At 39.0% G+C, this 21,349-nt stretch overlaps 1 protein-coding gene across 9 annotated transcripts in view; it reads right to left on the bottom strand.

Moving 5' to 3' along the window:
• Positions 1 to 20,369, bottom strand: part of CFAP20DC (CFAP20 domain containing) — a 325,501-nt gene extending 305,132 nt beyond the window's left edge. For 2 of the 9 annotated variants that reach the window (XR_004069913.3, XR_008678500.2), the window contains exons 1-4: positions 19,870 to 20,327; positions 17,424 to 17,513; positions 16,488 to 16,581; positions 9,808 to 9,880 (exon numbers count right to left, since the gene is read on the bottom strand). Coding sequence is in view for 3 of the 9 variants with exons in the window: in XM_031009863.3 (XP_030865723.3) it covers positions 9,808 to 9,880; positions 16,488 to 16,581; positions 17,424 to 17,513; positions 19,870 to 19,890 (278 nt within the window). In the remaining 6 variants the exon portion in view is untranslated. Of the gene's footprint in view, positions 1 to 9,807; positions 9,881 to 16,487; positions 16,582 to 17,423; positions 17,514 to 19,869 lie in introns of those variants that run through there. The other 7 variants (XM_063703877.1, XM_063703876.1, XR_004069914.3 and 4 more) reach the window with 6 other exon arrangements.
• Between the last annotated feature and the right edge of the window lie 980 nt (positions 20,370 to 21,349).

The following is a 21,349-nucleotide window of genomic DNA, read 5'->3' on the forward strand; positions in this document are numbered from 1 at the left end:
AGTCCACTGGGAAGCTCTAAGAGTGGGGCAGGCAAATGTGATGGTGGTTTGGGACTAGCAGGGTAGTAGCAAGCGTGGGGAGAAGTACACAAATTCGAGGTATATCAAATCCCCCATGCCTAACATGATGCCTGACAATAAGAGGAATTCAATTACCTATCAACTGAATGAACGAGTAATTCCTCAAGCAGAGCTGTTGCTGGTTATCAAGCCCCAACTACCCCATATGCATAATCATCCAGTGGGCATGGGAGACATAGAAAGATGCTGAGGAAATGATGACTAAATCTGTAAACCAGCTGGCAAGACTTCACTTATGAAAACTTCTTGATGTATAAATGTATCTTTGTGAAACAAAATGCCTCTCCCATTCTGACAATGAAAAATTTTAGAAGCCAGATACCTTTCTGTTATGTGACTTTCCAAGCTTGTTAGAGAAATGTATTATTTAAAATAGCCTAGAGCTATGCTGCCAGAAACATAGTAAAACACTGAGGGTGCTGAAAGAAAGCCCTTTCATTTAAGGGGGAAAAAAAGCAGTGCAGCAATGCATAGAAAGACAATCCATACTTGTTATTCCACTTTCCTTCCTGTAAAAACATGATCTCTGTCATTACTTCCTAAAACAGCACTATATTTTGATTGTTTATCAGTAACAAATTCAAATAGAGAGTTAGCATATTTTCTCACAATCTGATAAATTCCCAAGGTCAGGAGAGAGAATGTCTTCCCCATGTTATTTAATAATTTTGATCTTTAATCCATAAGATATCTATTTTGTTAAAACTATAAAACTGAAACCATTTGGAAAATCCAAATGTTTGTCCATGTAGATAAGAGAACAAGGTAATCTACTTCTATAGTCAACTGAATTTAAAATATAGTCATTATCCCCAACACCCCTTGAAATGTTTTCCTATCCTTAAATAGGTCAAGAGCATCAGTAATAGGATAAGAAAGAAGTCATCAGGTTTACTCAGATATCAACTGCTCTCTGGCTAGGACTAAGTTAAACCTAAGATATTCATTGATTTCTCAATAATTAAAGCTTTAAGTTTTTTTTTTTGTTTTTGTTTTTGTTTTTTTTGAGACAGAGTCTCGCTCTGTCACCCAGGCTGGAGTGCAGTGGAGCAATCTCGGCTCACTGCAAGCTCTGCCTCCCGGGTTCACGCCATTCTCCCGCCTCAGCCTCCCGAGTAGCTGGGACTACAGGCGCCCACCACCACGCCCGGCTAATTTTTGTATTTTTAGTAGAGAGGGGGTTTCACCATGTTAGCCAGGATGGTCTCGATCTCCTGACCTCGTGATCCACACACCTCGGCCTCCCAAAGTGCTGGGATTACAGGCTTGAGCCGCCGTGCCCGGCCAGCTTTAAGTTTTTTTAAATTAGTTAAGACAGTCTATTGCCTTGGCTAAAGTAATAAGCTCTAGTGTTTGGGGGCACAAATGAAGCTTAATTTTGCATAAAAAAAGAGGGCTCATCGGCAAAAGATTCTGTTCTAAGGTTCAGCCAAATGTCTTGTACAATTTTGATCAAAAGGCCAACTACCAGCACCCTCACCACTGCTTCTGATAGGGAGACAAGAAGAATAACTGGGCCTATATGGGATTCTATGGGTTGTTAAGGAGCTTAAAAATAAAATATAATTTACCTTCTTCCATTTGGCAGGAACCACTTTTCCCTACACTGAAAATAAAGTTTTGTGTGATCCCCTCTACCTTTAGCATGCCTTTGTAGTCTTGAAAATGCTTTTTCTGTAGAACCAGAAAGTGATACGTGAGTGCATCAAACAATGCTTTAGTCCTGTTACTCTAAGAGCTATTTTAAAGAAACCTAGTGACCATGGCAGATGATGAAAGAAGATCTTAGTAAAAAGTTTACTGAGATTTAAGACTGAATAAAACAAACGTATAAATTGTTCTATCTATCTTTTGTCACCCAAGAAGACAAGATTGTATATTGATAGCTAAAATTCATATGTTAACAACATATAAACAAATCATTAATATCTAAATTCATATAAATTAAAAGAAATGAATATTTCTCAAATTTATGTCACTCTCATTTTATTAAGAAAGCTCTTCTTCTTAGTTTGTACCAAACTTACTTAGTAAAAGTAGTATAAAATCATCTTTTACGATGTGGCTGGCAATATGGCTGAATAGGAACAGCTCTGGTCTGCAGCTCCCAGTGAGATCAACCCAGAAGGCAGGTAATTTCTGCATTTCCAACTGAGGTACCCAGCTCATCTCACTGAGACTGGTTGTACAATGGGTGCAGCCCAAGGAGGGCGAGCCAAAGCAGGGTAGGGTGTCACCTCACCTGGGAAGCACAAGGGTTCGGGGAACTCCTTCCCCTAGACAAGGGAAGCGGTGAGGGACTGAGCCATGGGGAGCAATGCATTCCAGCCCAGATACTACACTTTTCCCACGGTCTTCACAAGCTGCAGACCAGGAGATTTCCTTGGGTGCCTACACCACCAGGGCCCTAGGTTTCAGGCCCAAAACTGGGCAGCCGTTTGGGCAAACACCGAGATAGCTGCAGGAGTTTTTTTTCATACCCCAGTGGCACCTGGAATGCCAGCGAGACAGAACCATTCACTCCCCGGGAAAGGGGGCTGAAGCCAGGAAGCCAAGTGGTCTAGCTCAGCGGATCCCACCCCTACAGAGTCCAGCAAGCTAAGATCCACTGGCTCGAAATTCTCGCTGCCAGCACAGCAGTCTAAAGTCAATCTGGAACACTCGAGCTTGGTGGGGGGAGGGGCATCCACCATTACTGAGGCTTGAGTAGGCGGTTTCCCCTCACAGTGAAAACAAAGCCACCTGGAAATTCGAACTAGGCAGAGACCACTGCAGCTGGGCAAAGCTTCTGTAGCCGGACTGCCTCTCCAGATTCCTCCTCTCCGGGCAGGGCATCTCCAAAAGAAAGGCAGCAGCCCCAGTCAGGCACTTATAGATAAAACCCCCATCTTCCTGGGATGGAGCACCTGGGGGAAGGGGCGGCTGTGGGCACAGCTTCAGCAGACTTAAACGTTCCTGCCTGCTGGCTCTGATGAGAGCAGTGGATCTCGCAGCACAGCACTCGAACTCTGCTAAGGGACAGACTGCCTCCTCAAGTGGGTCCCTGACTCCCATACCTCCTGACTAGGAGACACCTCCCAGCAGTGGTCAACAGACACCTCATACAGGAGAGCTCCAGCTGGCATCTGGCAGGTGCGCCTCTGGGATGAAGCTCCCAGAGAAAGGAACAGGCAGCAATCTTTGCTGTTCTGCAGCCTCCACTGGTGATACCTAGGCAAACAGGGTCTGAAGTGGACCACCTGCAAACTCCAGCAGAACTGCAGCAGAGGGGCCTGACTGTTAGAAGAAAAACTAACAAGCAGAAAGGAATAGTATCAACATCAACAAAAAGGATGTCCACACAAAAACCCATCCGAAGGTCACCAACATCAAAGACCAAAGGTAGATAAACCCACAAAGATGAGGAAAAACCAGCGCAAAAGGCTGAAAATTCCAAAAACAAGAATGCCTCTTCTCCTCCAAAGAATTACAACTCCTTGCCAGCAAGGGAATAAAACTGAATGGAGAATGAGTTTGATGAACTGACAGAAGTAGGCTTGAGAAGGTGGGTAATAACAAACTCCTCCGAGCTAAAGGAGCATGTTTCTTACCCAATGCAAGGAAGCTAAGAACCTTGAAAAAAGGTTGGAGGAATTGCTAACTAGAATAACCAGTTTAGAGAAGAACATAAATGACCTGATGGAGCTGAAAAACACAGCACAAGAATTTCGTGAAGCGTACACAACTATCAACAGCCAAATCATTCAAGCAAAAGAAAGGATATCAGAGATTGAAGATCAACTTAAGGAAATAAAGTGTGAAGACAAAATTAGAGAAAAAAAAAATGAAAATGAATGAAAAGAGCCTCCAAAAATATGAGACTATGTGAAAATACCAAACCTACGTTTGATTGGTGTACCTGAAAGTGATGGGGAGAATGGAATCAAGTTGGAAAACACTTTTCAGGATATTAACCAGGAGAACTTCCCCAACCTAGCAAGACAGGCCAACATTCAAATTCAGGAAATACAGAGAACACCACAAAGATATTCCTTGAGAAGAGCAACCCCAAGACACATAATTATCAGATTCTCCAAGGCTGAAATGAAGGAAGAAATGTTAAGGGCAGCCAGAGAGAAAGGTTAGATTACCCACAAAGGGAAGCCCATCAGACTAACAATGGATCTCTCTGCAGAAACTCTACAAGCCAGAAGAGAATGGGGGCCAATATTCAATATTCTTAAAGACTTTTCAACCCGGAATTTCATATCCAGTCAAACTAAGCTTCATAAGCAAAGGAGAAATAAAATCCTCTACAGACAAGCAAATGCTGAGTGATTTTGTCACCACAAGGCCTGCCTTACAAGAGCTCCTCAAGGAAGCACTAAATATGAAAAGGAAAAACTGGTACCAGCCACTGCAAAAACATACCAAATTATAAAGATCATTGACACTATGAAGAAATTGCATCAACTAAGGGGCAAAATAACCAGCTAGCATCATAATGACAGGATCAAATTCACACATAACAATATTAACCTTAAATGTAAACAAGCTAAATGCCCCCAATTAAGACACAGTCTGGCAAATTGGATGAAGAGTCAAGAACCATCAGTGTGCTGTATTCAGCAGATTCATCTTCCATGCAAAGACACACATAGGCTCAAAATAAAGCAATGGAGGAATATTTACCAAGAAAATGGAAAGAAAACAAAAGCAGGGGTTGCAATCCTAGTCTCTGATAAAACAGACTTTAAACTATCAAAGATCAAAAAAGACAAAGAAGGGCATTACATAATGGTAAAGGGATAAACGCAACAAGAAGAGCTAACTACCCCAAATATATATACACCCAATACAGGAGTACTCAGATTCATAAAGCAAGTTCTTAGAGACCAACAAAGAGACTTAGACTCCACACAATAATAGTGGGAGACTTTAACACCCCACTGTCAATATTAGACAGCTCAATGAGACAGAAAATTAACAACGATATTTAGGACTTGAACTCAGCTCTGGACCAACAAGAACTAATAGACATCTACAGAACTCGCCACCCCAAATCAACAGAATATACATTCTTCTCAGTACCACATTGCACTTATTCTAATATCAACCACATAATAGGAAGTAAAATACTCCTCAGCAAATGCAAAAGAATGGAAATCATAACACAGTCTCTCAGACCACAGTGCAATCAAATTAGAATTCAGGATTAAGAAACTCACTCAAAACCCCACAACTACATGGAAACTGAACAACCTGCTCTTGAATGACTACTGGGTAAATAATGAAATCAAGGCAGAAATAAATGAGTTCTTTGAAACCAATGAGAACAAAGACACAACGTACCAGAATCTCTGAAACACAGCTAAAGCAGTGTTTAGAAGTAAATTTATAGCACTAAATGCCCACATCAGAAAGCGGGAAAGATCTAAAATCGACACCCTAACATCACAATTAAAAGAACTAGAGAAGCAAGAGCAAACAAATTCAAAAGCTAGCAGAAGGCAAGAAATAACTAAGATCAGAGCAGAACTGAAGGAGATAGAGACATGAAGAACCCTTCAAAAAACCAATGACTTCAGGAGCTAGTTTTTTGAAAAGATTAACAAAATAGATAGACCACTAGCCAGACTACTAAAGAAGAAAAGACAGAAGAATCAAAAAGACACAATAAAAAAGGATAAAGGGGATTTCACCACTGATCCCACAGAAAAACAAACTACCATCAGAGAATACTATAAACACTTCTATGCAATAAAACAACTAGAAAATCTAGAAGAAATGGATAAATTCCTGGACACATATAACCTCCCAAGACTAAACCAGGAAGAAGTTGAATCCCTGAGTAGACTAATAACAATTCCTGAAATTGAGGCAGTAATTAATACCCTACCAACCAAAGAAAGCCCAGAACCAGACAGATTCACAGCCAAATTCTACCAGAGGTACAAAGAGGATCTGGTACCAGTTCTTCTGAAACTATTCCAAACAATAGAAAAAGAGGGACTCCTCCCTAACTCATTTTATGAGGCCAGCATCATCCTGATACCAAAACCTGACAGAGACACAACAAAAAAGAGAAAATTTCAGGCCAATATCCCTGATGAACATCGATGCAAAAAGCTTATCCACCACAATCAAGTTGGCTTCATCCCTGGGATGCAAGGCTGGTTCAACATATGCAAATCAATCAACATAATCCATCACATAAACAGAACCAACGACAAATACCTCATGATCTCAACAGATGCAGAAAAGGCCTTCGATAAAATTCAATATCCCTTCATGCTAAAAGTTCTCCATAAACTAGGTATTGATGGAATGTATCTCAAAATAATAAGAGGTATTTATGACATACCCATAGCCAATATCATACTGAATGGTCAAAAGCTGGAAGCATTCCCTTTGAAAACTGGCACAAGACAAGGATGCCCTCTCATCACTCTTATTCAACACAGTATTGGTAGTTCTGGCCAGAGCAATCAGGCAAGAGAAAGAAATAAAGGGTATTCAAATAGGGAGAGAGGGAGTCAAATTGTCCCTCTTTGCAGATGACATGATTGCATATTTAGAAAACCCCATCATCTCAGCCCAAAAACTTAAGCTGATAACCAACTTCAACAAAGTCTCAGGATACAAAATCAATGTGCAAAAATCATAAGCACTCCTATACACCAATAATAGACAAACAGAGAGCCAAATCATGAGTGAACTGCCATTCACAAGTGCTACAAAGAGAATAAAATATCTAGGAATAAAACTTACAAGGGATGTGAAGGACCTCTTCAAGGAGAACTATAAACCACTGCTCAAGGAAATAAGAGAGGACACAAACAAATGGAAAAACATCCCATGCTCATGGATAGGAAGAATCAATATTGTGAAAATGGCCATACTGCCCAAGGTAATTTATAGATTCAATGTCATTCCCATCAAGCTACCATTGAATTAGGAAAAAACTACTTTAAATTTCATATGGAACCAAAAAAGAGCCCATATAGCCAAAACAATCCTAAGCAAAAAGAACAAAGCTGGAGGCATCATGCTACCTGACTTCTACCTATACCACAAGGCTACAGTAACCAAAACAGTATGGTACTGGTACCAAAACAGATATATAGACCAATGGAACAGAACAGAGGCCTCAGAAATGATGCTACACATCCACAACCAGTTGATTTTTGACAAACCTGACAAAAACAAGAAATGGGGAAAGGATTCCCTATTTAATAAATGGAGTTGGGAAACTGGATAGCCAAATGCAGAATACTGAAACTGGACCCCTTCCTTACACCTTATACAAAAATTAACTCAAGATAGATTAAAGACTTAAACGTAAAACCTAAAACCATACAAACCCTAGAAGAAAACCTAGGCAATACCATTCAGGACATAGGCATGGGCAAAGACTTCATGACTAAAACACCAAAAGCATGGCAACAAAAGCCAAAATTGACAAATGGGATCTAATTAAACTAAAGAGCTTCTGCACAGCAAAAGAAACTACTATCAGAGTGAACAGGCAACCTACAGAATGGGAGAAAATTTTTGCAATCTACCCATCTGACAAAGGGCTAATATCCAGAATCCACCAGGAACTTAAACCAATTTACAATAAATAAAAAAAAAAAACTCCAGCAAAAACTGGGCAAAGGATATGAACAGACACTTCTCAAAAGAAGACATTTATGTGGCCAACAAATATGCGAAAAAAAGCTCATCATCACTGGTCTTGAGAGAAATGCAAATCAAAACCACAATGAGATACCATCTCATGCCAGTTAGAATGGCGATCATTAAAACGTCAGGAAACAACAGATGCTGGAGAGGATGTGGACAAACAGAAACGCTTTTATACTGTTGGTGGGAGTCTAAATTAAACCACTGTGGAATAAATGTGGCGATTCCTCAAGAATCTAGAACCAGAAATACCATTTGACCCAGCAATCCCATTACCTGGTATATACCCAAAGGATTATAAATCATTCCACTATAAAGACACATGCACACGTATGTTTATTACGGCACTGTTCACAACAGCAAAGACTTGGAACCAATCCAAATGCCCGTCAATGATAGACTGGATAAAGAAAATGTAGCACATATGCACCATGGAATACTATGCAGCTGTAAAAGAGGATGAGTTCATGTCCTTTGCAGGGACATGGATGAAGCTGAAAACCATCACTCTCAGCAAACTAACACAGGAACAGAAAGCGAAACACCACATGTTCTCACTCATAAGTAAGAGGTGAACAATGAGAAAACATGGACACAGGGAGGGGAACATCACACACCAGGGCCTATCAGGGGCTGGGGGGCTAGGGGAGGGATAGCATTAGGAGAAATGCCAATAATAATGTAGATGACGGGTTGATGGGTGCAGCGAACCACCATGGCACATGTATACCCATGTAACAAACCTGCACGTTCTGCACATGTATCCCATAACTTAAAGTATAATAATAATAAGAATCCTGTCCCAAGCAAAAAGAAGAATGTGAAGAAATATAAGTGTGGAAAACCATGAAGTTTGAAAATAGACCAGCTTGGCCAATGGATCGAAATTGTGTAACATCCAAAAGAGTGATGCAGAACTACCTAGATAGAATGGAAAGATGTCTTACATAGCTACAGGCATACCTTGTTTTACTGAGCTTTGCTTTATTGCACTTTGCAGATATTATGTTTGTTACAAATTGAAGGTTTGTAGCAACCCTGTGTCAAGAAATCTATCAGTGCCATTTTTATAACAGCATGTGCTCACTTTGTGTCTGTAGGTCACATTTTTGTAATTCCTGCAATATTTCAAACTTTTTCAGTATTATTTATCTGTTAGGGTGACCTATGATAGTGATCTTTCATGTTGTAATTGTTTTGGGGTGCCATGAACAAACCCCATATAAGATGGTGAACTTGATTAATAAATATTGTGTGTTTGATGGCTTCACTGAAAAAAAATCATCTTTTACTTAGTAAAAGCAGTATAGAATCATCTTCCTTAATAAGAAAAATCATTTATTCTGGCATGGAAAATAAAAACCTAAGCTCAGACCTTGGACAGCTATTAATTACAAAGAAAAATAAGAAAATAGCATACCTTAAATGTAATGGTTAATTTAAAGTATACAAATTTATTAATAAAATCTTAAACAATACTCAATTCTATGCAAGTATACCAATCAAATGTTATTTTCATTCTCAATAACATCTCACATAATAGATAGCTCAACTGAGTAAAGGTTGTATATTTTCATTTTTGCTAAACAATCTCCATTTAAAACAAATATATTGCTAGCTGTCTATATGTAAATAGGAAGGAGTAATACTTCTAGACAAAGTAAATATTATTAAAATAAGATATTTCAATCAATTTTTGACCAACCATAGTTTTGAACAGCAGACCGTACAAAACATAACATCACCCTTCATTCAAACCAAAATCTCAAACTTTTGGATTATATATTTCTTCAAGTTATAGGTCATTTATTGTCAAAATAATAATCTTTTGATATTTTCTTAAACAGATGAAATTTGCTTTCTTTTCCTAGGGAAATGCCAGACTATAGTGATATCCAAGAAATATGATTAAATTAGTTTAATTAATTGATGTTGACTTGATGTAAGTCACTGCTCTTTAATGCAAAAACTGCCACTTGCAATTAATGATTGTTGGTACTGCTTCAATTGATCAAATGTCTAATACACACAAAACATTCAAAGAAGTTCTGTATATCTTACAGCAATTCAGTGGAGAAGTCTTGTCCCAGGGGTACGTAAATCTGAAGTACAAGAAACCTCTGGATCAATCCAACTAGAATGAAGAGGAAATACACATTCAAATGTTCGAAGCATTTATATGTGCATATAAACAAACACAATCACAAACCATCAACAAGCTGAAGATTTTAGCATTTCAGTAATACATAGAACTGCAAATAGCACTACCTATGAGTTACAACCTCATTACGAAAGCAAAAAAAATTGATGAAAATAAAATCAAACTTACAACAAATGTTGTCTTTTAAAGTTCCATCTGTGGCCTTCGTGAAATTTTTATTAAAATTTTAAAAATAATAAGTTTTTATTATTTTTATTAGGTTGCAAGAGAATGTACACATAGAACTGCATTCAACAGAGACATATAAAATTGAACTATAAATTCCCTTCAAGGCAGCCATAAAAGCATGTGGCAATTATTTTTATTCACTGGCAGTTTTAACTGTACTAAACAACTTAATAAAAAACAATAGATCAAGAAAACAATTCTAATTATGACAACTACAACTGAAGGTTTGATGAGCCATAGCTAATTCATATGGTTTTAAATGTGTCCACAACGAGATGAATAGAGGAACATATTTTCATTTAAACCTTTTGTTAATTAACATATATTTAATTAATTTAATGTTCACTAAGAACTGATAGCTTTTATTCCCTATTACTAGCTTCATCTGGATTAAAAATATTTGCAGAGAAACCAGTCCCTACAGCATTTTTGACAGCTAAATTCTACAACTGCTTAAAAAATCAATTGATTTTATATTACCTCTCCAGATCTGTTCACTTAATGCCTTTCCTCTTAGGTTTTGAACTTTTGCTTGATCTCTCAATTATGGTGCTCTTAACAGATGTTTTTAGTATGACACTTCCTAAAACATGCAATTTACAAACATATTTTCCTGCTGTGGGACTTTGGGTAGAAAATGGAGATGTCTTGATTTATCTGTGAACCTCTCCTACAAAGCCAATAGTACAGACCAACATGTGGATTAAAGACAAAAAAAGGCAACTAGTCTAAAACTCTTGCTATTTTATATTATTCCAACTTAGTACGCTTAACAAATTAAGGGATTTTAAAGTAACAACACGTTTTTGGATAGTCTATATAAAGAACTTCTGGTATATGATTCCCATTTTGCAACATTCCTGAACAACTTATAACAGTTCCTATGTTTTATCCCAGATTTACATTCTAAACAATAAACATATTTGATCAAATATGCATAACATTTTTATCAAACATACAGGGATAACCTTTACTTTAAAGTACTAAGCTTCTGCTTAGTACTCTCCAGAGGGCCATCCATAGTGTAAGCAATGTAACAGAAATAAGAGATCACAGGCCTTGATCCTAGAAAATTCTCTAGAAATCTGACTTTACCATATTTATGGGAAAAGCCAGTGAGGCAAGCAGAGCTCTGGTCTACAAAAGCAAAGTGAGATACCAAAATGAGGCCAACTTAAATAAACCATCCTCAATGAATCTCTCTTGCACCTTGCATTGATTGGCCCCACAGTATTTTTCCATTGCACAATGGCCTCTGTAAATAGAGCTGAGAGAACAGCAGGATAAGTGAAATCAGTCTTTAAAAAAGGTCCCTAATTTATGTCACAAATCTCACTGAATCAGCACTGTTCTCTTCAAACACAAAGAGTTACACACATAGGGCATTTTTATATGAGCATTTTTAGATATAAAAGAGTTCTTACCCTCAAAAAAAGAAAGTTTTGTAATTCAACTTTCTCACATATAGAAGCCCCAGTTTCCAAAACGTTTCACTTCTAAGATTAAAAGAAATATTATGATACCATATGGTGATGATCTGACAAAAAAAAACTACTTTAATAACATTTGACACAGACCGATCCTGTGTGTCAGATGCTAAATAAATTCTATAGTAACATTTTTTCCAGTGGCTTAGTATATTTAAACTGACTATTCATGTCTACATTATATTTAAAATCACTCTCTCTAAGTAATGTTGAATGTGGAAATTCTGTTAGTCAAAAATGTCCATCAAGTACATAAAATTCATAAAAATTTAGTTTCTTCCTGAAATATGCAGCTTTTTACAGTTTTATAATCTGTTGCCTGTCAGAAACAAACTACCTACTTTTTTTCTCCCACTTCAACACACAAAACAGGAATTAGTTATCTGTTCATCATGGGCTATTCCATATCCCTTGAGCAAATTAGAAAACCTGTGTGGGCCCTTTTACTTGTCATCTGTAAAAACTGGGTTAATAGTTTGGATTTACAACTCATAGGATTATTTATATGGATTAAATTAGGTCTACCATGCAATGAAGATTACTGAGCACCGACTACGTACAAGACTCAATGCTGAAGTTTTTGCAGTAAATAAGACATACATGCTCTCTGCCCTTTTAGAATTTATATTCTAGCTCCATGAAGGAGAAAGTCAGGGTGCTATGAAAGCATATAACCCTGGGTCCTTGCAGGAGAAGAGGATGATTAGTGAAGCTTTTCTTGAAGGACAAGCATTGAAACTCAGCTGGGATGAATACACAGGAATTGACTGGGCAAGCGGGATGGGTGTAGGAGAGAGGAACAAACGTTGCTGGCAGAGGGAGTACTCCATCCTATGATGGAAAAGGATGGAGTAGATTGGATAAACCTAAAAAGGGCTTAATGTGCTGATAGGAGAGACAGAAGAGGAAATGCAGCAGGAGACGGGTTTGGCAAAGTAGAGAGGAAACCAATTATGTGGGGTCTTGAAGACCATGTGAAGAATATAAGTCATCCTAAAATCAATGGTAAACCCCTCGTACATTAATTCATTTATTCGACAAAGATTTACTGAATGTCTATTCCGGGGGGTAAATGCTGTAGGTAGAGGGTACAGTCTGTGCATGCGTGCCAAGGTGATAGTGCACTGGACTATGTTTCAAAACAGCAATGGGACCTGTATGGTTGCAACAGCACGAACGAGAAAAAGAGTAATAGGAAATAGGTCAGAACTAAGAAGGGCACCAGATACTGCAGAGTCCTATAGGTTTTTGAGTTTTAATCTGAGAGAGATGGGACATTTTTAGTGGAGGAGTAACATTACTCATGTGTTTCTTACAATTTAAAAGTATTACTCTGGCTGCTAATTTGACAATAGACTGTAATACAGAGGCCAAGTCAGAAACAGGGAGACCAATTAGGTTACTACAATAATCCAAGCATGAGATACTGGTGGCTTTGGCCAGTAGCACTGGAGGTACCAAGAAGTGATCAGACTCTCAACCTATTTTAAACATAGTGCCAACAAGACCTTCCAGATAGACTGAATGAAGAGAAAGAAAAATCAAAGCTGATTTAAAAGCTGTTTTTCTAAGCAACTGAAAAGATAAGTTGCTAACAGCAGAAATGGGGCAGCCTGCAGAAGGAATTTCGAGGAGTAAAGACCAGAAGTTAGGCTTTGGACATATTGTATTTCAGCTGTCCAAGCGTAGAAATGTCAAGTAAGTAAGATGATATTCAAGAAGTCTAGAGTTAGGAGAGAAGTCTGAGCTGGAAATGTAAGCTAGAGTAAGACAGAGATGGCATTTAAATCCATGAGCTGGAAGCTGATAACCAAGGGAGTTAAGTGTAGATAGAGTGCCAATGACTGAGTCCAGGGACGCTGCAACATTAATTCAAGTTGGGGAAAAGAGGAAGAACCACAAAAGGAGGCTAAGAAAGAAGAACAGTGAAATGGGAAGAAAACTAGGAGTATGGACATCTTGGGTATGAGTGAGGAAAATATAAGAAGGAGGTGTCAACTTTCTCAAACGCTGCTAATATGTGAAGTAAGATGAGGGCTGAGAACTGTCCACTGGATTCAGGAAAATAGAGGCAGATCAAAGCCACTGAGGGGTTTTAAACAGAGGAAGTCATGACAAGATAAAAATGATACTACAGTGGGGGCCTGAGGAGGCCTGGGGAAACCTCATAAAGGTGACCTCATCCTCCAGAGCAGCTGAAATGCAGAACAATGCCAGGCTTCACGGATGCTACTCCCCCGAGACACATCATTTGATTCAGATGCCACAGGCAGAGAAAACAATGGTTTCAAACATGAGCCTCCAACAGAAAGCTCTGAAGAAGACCCTCCAAATGACATATGTTTATGTGTGACAGAGCTGCTTCTCATATGGGCAACTCTATATAATGTGTTCCAGAGTGAAGAGCAGCAGGGATTTATTTATTTAGCTGGTGAAGGGTTTACTCAAGTCTCATTATCAAGGCCAGCTGGTTACAATGAAAAATTATGACCCAAATTGTCATAGTTTCATAGTATGGCAAATTTAACAAACTTATTGAACACCAACCATGTACCAGGCACTGAGTTAAGGGTACAAAGAAGATGATTCAGGAAGATCCCTGCCCTAGAGAAGTGCAGAATTCTGATAAGTAATATCACAATTTCCTTTATTTTATGTGTTTGAGATCCTCAAATACAAGTTATATCAGAAATATTATTTTTTAAAATGAAAAACATACTTAATTTCATTACTAAACTTTCTTCCTAAGTAGTACCTAATACAGACAGAAACACAAATAGGGTACCTAATGTCAAGTTTGCATAAATAAAGTGGATGTTTACTCTTAAAATAGGAATACATAACGGTAATTGAATTTAGAAATGTTAATTAAAAGCCAATTATCTATTCAAGGCATGTCATTCAATTTAAATTTAACCATACAAACTTCACATAGAAGGTCATTTTACACAAGTAAAAATAGCTATAAATTTCTGTTATCAAAAATTCCAAATAACCTTAAAGGCATCAGCGCAGGGCAGACTATATAAACTGTTTCATTTGTTAAAGTGCTACACATGACATAGAAAAGCCAGATTAACTTTTAATTATAAGGGATTGTACAAGAAATACATTAAAATATTTTTCTGTTTTTTTACAATTAAAACCATCATCTTTCCATTTAAAAAAGTAATTATGACACATTAAACTTGGTTTATTTCTTAAAAAAAAAACTTCAGATAAAAATGGAAAAGCAGAGCTTGTATTTAATCATTCAGTCTTTAGTAGAGGAGGAATCTACCTCAGAATCAAATGAGAAAGGTTACTAAAAGTGATTGATTTTATTAATAAGGTAACCATGTGCATAGATACTGAGGGCATTAAATGAAAATACAGGTGGGCTTTATAAGTTAAGAAAAAAACAAAAGAACTAACACTGGCTTAGAACAAAGTCATATTCCTGAAAGTCAAATGTATCTACATGTCTTACAAAACCAATATCCTTAAAAAGATGTCCTGTGCCTCTTGCAAGAAGATGAAACCACAGTTTCAGACAGGTTTCCCTGGATCATCTTAGTTCACCTCATTTATAAGTACAAATATATATGGAAATGCAAAAAACCTCCTATTACAGACACACACACACACACACACACACACACACACACATGCAGAAACTATTAGGAAAGCATAATCTTTAAGTGGCAATAAATTAAAAACTATCTTTAACGATGATTATCTCTTCTTTTATTTCCCAGTCTCTTTCGTAGTTTAGAAAGAAACACTGGCAAACCACTTTAAAATAAATCATCTTTCACTTATAACTTCTATGGCTAGTTTATGTCTTAGAAATCTAAAATATGCATGTAGTAGCTTGAAATGGCACATAAAGCACAGAACCTATATAAGTTTAGAAAACTGAATTAAAATGATAAAATCAGGTACCAACAACAGGTCTTTTTATAGAGCTTCATGCATGGTAGGTATTCGATAAATGTTCTAATGAATGAAAGAAGGAATAAGTAAATGATGAATGTAAAAAAAAAACTTTATATTTGCTAAATCACCTGAAATTTATATTTAAAACATAGGACGTAGTTGATGAAAAATCTAGTTAATCATTCTGATAAATCATATTCCTTAAATCAATCAGTTTACTCAAGGTCTAATTTAGTAGCAGAGCCTTGAATTATAACCCTGTCTCTGCTAATAACTGGGCTTCTGATAAATCTGCGTTATCTCTCAGGGTTTCTTCTGCTTTGAAATGCTGATCTTAATTTCTAAAGTAAACAAGAATTGAAATAGATTCTATGGGTCTTTGTTAAATCATATATTCATATATATACTTTATTTATGATTAATATTAAAAGGTAATAAGTATATGAGTTGACATGTCACTAAATTACGCTTTATATCTTATTTCTGATACATTTTTTCTCACAAATTAATTTCTTGTAATTTAGGAATGCTGATTTTATTTCAAAGTTTAGCCCTGATGAGGAACCAACCTCAGTTTGTTCATTTGTAAAAGAGCTATTAGGAGGATTAAAAGAGTTCATAAATATTAAATGTTTACAAAGCTCCTGGCACATAGTAAGTGCTCAATAAATGCTATTATTATCATAATTAATGGCTGCCAAATACTCTTCTAAATCTGCTTTAAGATACTACTAGATTTCTAGAAGATGGTGAGGTAGAATATATTTTTTTAAAGGCCTAGCATAGTGCCTAGCATAGTTAGTTGCCCTCTAAATTAAAAAAAAAAATTCTATCATCTTACATAAACAGATGTCAGTAGAAGTCATACTAATGTGCCTGTTTATGAGACATAAAAGCAGAACTTTGAGTACAAAATGTTAAGTTTCAATATTAAAAATATTACTTACGGCTTTGCTTATTCTCCTTTGGTAACTGAATTTTGTTTGTTTGGCTGCTGCCTTCCAGGACAAACACAAAACTTTTAACTTCTTTATCAAACTCCTATAGAACAAAATGAAAACAGTAGTTATCACAGGATATTTTATTTGGCTTCTACTATAAAATTGAAACTTCAGATCTACAGGGAAAAAAAAATCCCATATTCAAATAACTTAAAAGCAGGCTCAGGCCTTAGTACTTTTATTCTGAGACTTGCTGGGAACTAGAATACAGAGGCATGGTGAAAGGACAAAGAGCAAGGGCATTCAAGGTGTGGACTGGAAAGTGACTGAAATTATGGATGTTGGATTCTGGGCTGGAGAGAAAAGGGAGACAAATAAAATAAATAAATAAATTAATTAAATCAATAAATAAAGCAAAACAAAACACAGGAAAAGTAGAACAGTCAATGGCCTAAAGTTCCCAATGAAGTTGAAGAAGAGAGTGGAGTAATTGAGCAAGCGACCTTAAGAATAAAGATTGGGATCAGAAAGGGACATTTTAATGTCTCAGTAACTTCAGAGGTCCTATAGTTTGTGGTGATAGGCAGCAGGGTAAGACAGTAGGGATGAATGCTGAAGTAGAGCGGAAGAGGTTGTTAAAGATGAAGAAATCAAGAAACTGAGAAGCCCAAGACTAGGAGAGATTTTTCTTACAGATACTGAAGTCATCTAAAATGATATACAGCAGGGCATGGAGTACATAGAAGGGTTATGACCTGTGTGCCAAAGTCTTAGACAACTGAAGAGTGGTGTCCAGGACAACTGCAGCCAACAATGTCATGAAAGGGTTTTGGAGTGAAAGAACAGGAAAAACAGCTCTGAAATTTGATCACGCCCTTTCTTCTACAAGCTTCACTCACATTTCTTCCCCTGATTTATGTGGCTCTAATTTCTAATACTTACTTTCCAAATCACAGATGGACTACCAAGGATCTTCCATTTTGCTCCAGGATTTTTCCCTTGAGCACTGAAAATTTCAACAAATGCACCTCCCTAGAAAATGAAAATAAAATATTAAAAGACAATGCTAACGAGGAAGTATTATCCACCACATAGTCTATAACCAGTGTTCCCGGCATCTGTCAGTTAAGCTGATCTGGGATGAAACATTCTCCCTGTTATTACTCCTACTTTATACCTTGATTGTATCTAAACCACAACCATTCTGATTTGGGTCACCTTGGATTAATGGTTTAAAGAATCTGTTTTTAAAGCATGACAAACATTAAATCAATTGTGCCATACAAACCCTACAGTATCTCAGTGGGGGACTTGTTTACTTGACACATACAGATCATTCTTGCAAAACATTTTATGTTTTACAGACTGTGTTTTGCAACCACACTAAAGGGTTTAAACGCAATTCTTGAATCAGGCCAATACATTCAGGTAGTTATCTCCGAATACAAGCTTTCTAGTTATACTGACTGAGGCTCCAACACTGGCTTTTTAACTATCTGAACTTGGAGTTACTTAACTTCTTGATTCTCCATCTGTAAAATGGGTTGTTGGATTACATAAGATACTAAACATTAAACCTTGAGCACAATACTCAGCTCACAGCAGGGGCTCAACAGCACCATCAAAGTTTATTCAAAAAATGGGAAGGGAAATTAAACAGTTTAGTACTGGTCAATAAAAAGGCCTGGGAGGGATTTGGAAATTCCTATTTTGAGCATTCCTACAAGATATTTTTACATATGTAATACAAATTAATGTGAAGATCTATAAAATCTGTATAAGAGAAATCAAATATTGTGTCTACAGACAGCCTACTGGTTCCCCATTGTAAACATGAGAACATGGAAGGACACACTTATGTAAGCACACTGAAGATATTACTGAATGTCCATAAGCTTTAATTATTTAAGAAAGGGGAATTAAATAAGATAATTATCTCTAAGGAAGAATTTATTACAAAAAATGAGAATCCGATATGAGGATTAAATACGGTTTGAATTACAAACAATATGTGAGCAAATCTAATTTCTGTAAGGAATTTCCAGCTTTTAATTTTTCTCAGTAATATAAAGATATTTTTGCCTCTGAGTTATAACACACGATCACTTGGAGGTAAGACATTTAATGTCTTCTTCCTTAGGCAGTATTAGGTGCAAACTGTATATGGGATAGAATTACTATAGCTTGTGAGGGCAGGTCATATTTCACTATGAATTTAAATTTGAGACAGCTAGTTGTTTTAAAAGACAAAAGCCCTCATACTTGGTGAGACGGCAAACTCTCCCTGCTGCTTTTTGCTTTCCCATGTCCTCCAAGTTTCCTGTAGTGGGCACATGTTTTTTTGATAATATATTTTACCTATAAGAAGTGAGACAAACTCTCTAAAAGTGTTCTAGGCCAATTAGTGATAACGAATGGGACAGAAGAAAGAGAACTGCAGACTACTCCGAGAGCACTCATAATGAGGCAAGTAGTGTTAGGTGAATGAAAAGGCAGAAGCAATAAAGAGGTGGAGACGGGTAGAGAACTGATTAGATACAGTAACAAACGTTCATCAGAACAGCAGGACTAGCATGGTAAACAGACTGTAAACAAGGAGTGTAACCTCTTGCAAAGGTGAGGAGAGGAGACCAGGAAGGGAGGTGTCCAGTGAGGTGAGGAAAGCAGGTCGAGACACTCTAGGATACTCAAAGTGACTGAGGACGACCCAGAAGCAGTGTTTCTCCAAGTGTGATCCTTGGACCCCCTGCATAGGAATCACTTGAGGGAAGTAGTTAAAAAGCTAAATCAAGTGACCCCCATCCAGAGATTCGGATTCACCACATCTGGGATGCGGGTCAGGAAATCTGCATGTTTACAAGCACCCCAAGAAAGCCTGATGTACTCCAACGTCTGAGATTCACTGACTCCCAGTTCTGGAAAAATAAAACAGCACATAGCCAAAGTGCTTATTTTCTTTCTTGATGTAACAATGCATGCATTCACTCATTCACTCTTCTAAATCGCTTCTGAGATACCAGTGTTGCATGAATACTGAGTCTCCAAAGCGCTTTGTTAAAACTCAAGATTTCTGGGCCCTGCCCTCAAGATTCTGATTCAGGAGGTTTCAGTGGGGCTTAAGGTCTCCATTTCAGGTAGAATCACAGACAATTAATTCATCTTAAGAAACACTGAGTTGGAGAGTGAACAAAAGCCAAATCATACGCCTAGACATTGGTAACTTTTTCCTTCTCTCTGGGTCAACAGCATTCACCCATTAATTCTGTCTTACCCCTGAAAAAGACCTTATTATGGGGATAGAGGGTGCACTTTATCCTCACCCCGATCACGGACTACCTCACCCAAGAGGAGAAAGGTATAGACAGGTTGGAGAACCGTTTCGGGTTACCTGGTACTCATTTTTGAACATTCCCGCAGGGGGCCCAGGGCTTGGGGGGCACAGAGTTCAGGGTTTGCAGCGAGTGGCGTGACCCTGACGGCTGGAAATCGGCTGGCGGGAACCCAGGAGCCCGACGGGTGGGAAAGGGCTTCGTGCTTGGCCCAGACTTGGGCAGGCTCTTCTCAGCCCCTCCGGCCCCTGGTCAGCTCCATCTCCCGCCCTCGATCAGCACCATTGCGGCTCCAGCCTCCGCGGTGCCCGGGTCTGGGGAGGGCGCAGCTGCCTGGACGGACTCCGGGCCGTCCCTGGGGAGTGATTGTGTGTGTAACCTACGTGACGGGGCGCCCAGTCGCGGAGCCACAGACAACCGCCCGCTGGCCTAGGAAAAGCGGGCGCGCTACCGCTGCCGCCCCACCCCAGAATCAAACCGCGAAAGAGCAGCGCCGAGCGCCACCGGCTTTCCGGCCGCGCCCATTGGTTACCACTGGGCGCCTGCGCGTTGCGCTCTCTAGGCTTCTCGCCGACGGGCACGGGAGGATACGCGGTGACGTAGCGTTGCCCAGGCAACCGCGGGACTCCTGGAGAAATGGTGGGCGGTCCAAATGGTGAGCAGCACGCTTCTTACTTAGGTCATGACCTCTGCCGACTAAAAAGGCTAAACTCAGCGTGGATTAGGGCTATACCAGGTACTGGACTCTTCTAGAGTACCTGTCACATCGGTTTGGTCTCTCCTCGTGGTAAACACTGATAACTGGTAGGTTCCTGAGGGATACAGTCATGGACTCATGGAACCCTCACGCGGCCTTTGCTTAGAAGGTTCCCAAATTTGGGTTCGTTGAGGCAGTAAGAGGGTCTGCTGGACCCTTTCATTGTTTCAGAAGACCCTAGGAAGCCAAGTTTTTTTGTAGAAAATAATAACTTATTGAGACTAGCACTCGCTTAAGTGTAACTATTAAGTTACTTTATTTAGTTTCTAGATCAGAGCCACTTCTTACATGGAAGGTACTATTGCCAATTTTTGGCTAAGGAACTGTGGCTCAGAAAGGTTAAATGGCTTGGCCAAAGTCATATGGCACTGAGAGGTGACAGCGTGCTGGCAGTCCTCAGAGCCCTCGCTTGCTCTCGGCACCTCCCCTGCCTGGGCTCCCACTTTGGCGGCATTTGAGGAGCCCTTCAGCCCCCCACTGCACTGTGGGAGCCTCTTTCTGGGCTGGCCAAGGCTGGAGCCCACTCCCTCAGCTTGCAGGGAGGTGTGGAGGGAGAGGCGCGAGCGGGAACCGGGGCTGCGTGCCACGCTTGCAGGCCAGCTGGAGTTCCGGGTGGGTGTGGGCTTGGCAGGCCCCGCACTCGGAGCAGCCAGCCAGCCCTGCTGGCCCCGGGCAGTGAGGGACTTAGCACCTGGGCCAGTGGCTGCAGAGGGTCTACTGGGTCCCCCAGCGTGCTGGCCCACCGGCGCTGTGCTCGATTTCTCGCCAGGCCTCAGCTGCCT

This window comes from Gorilla gorilla, chromosome 2 (assembly GCF_029281585.2).
Source record: "Gorilla gorilla gorilla isolate KB3781 chromosome 2, NHGRI_mGorGor1-v2.1_pri, whole genome shotgun sequence".
NCBI lineage: Eukaryota > Metazoa > Chordata > Mammalia > Primates > Hominidae > Gorilla > Gorilla gorilla.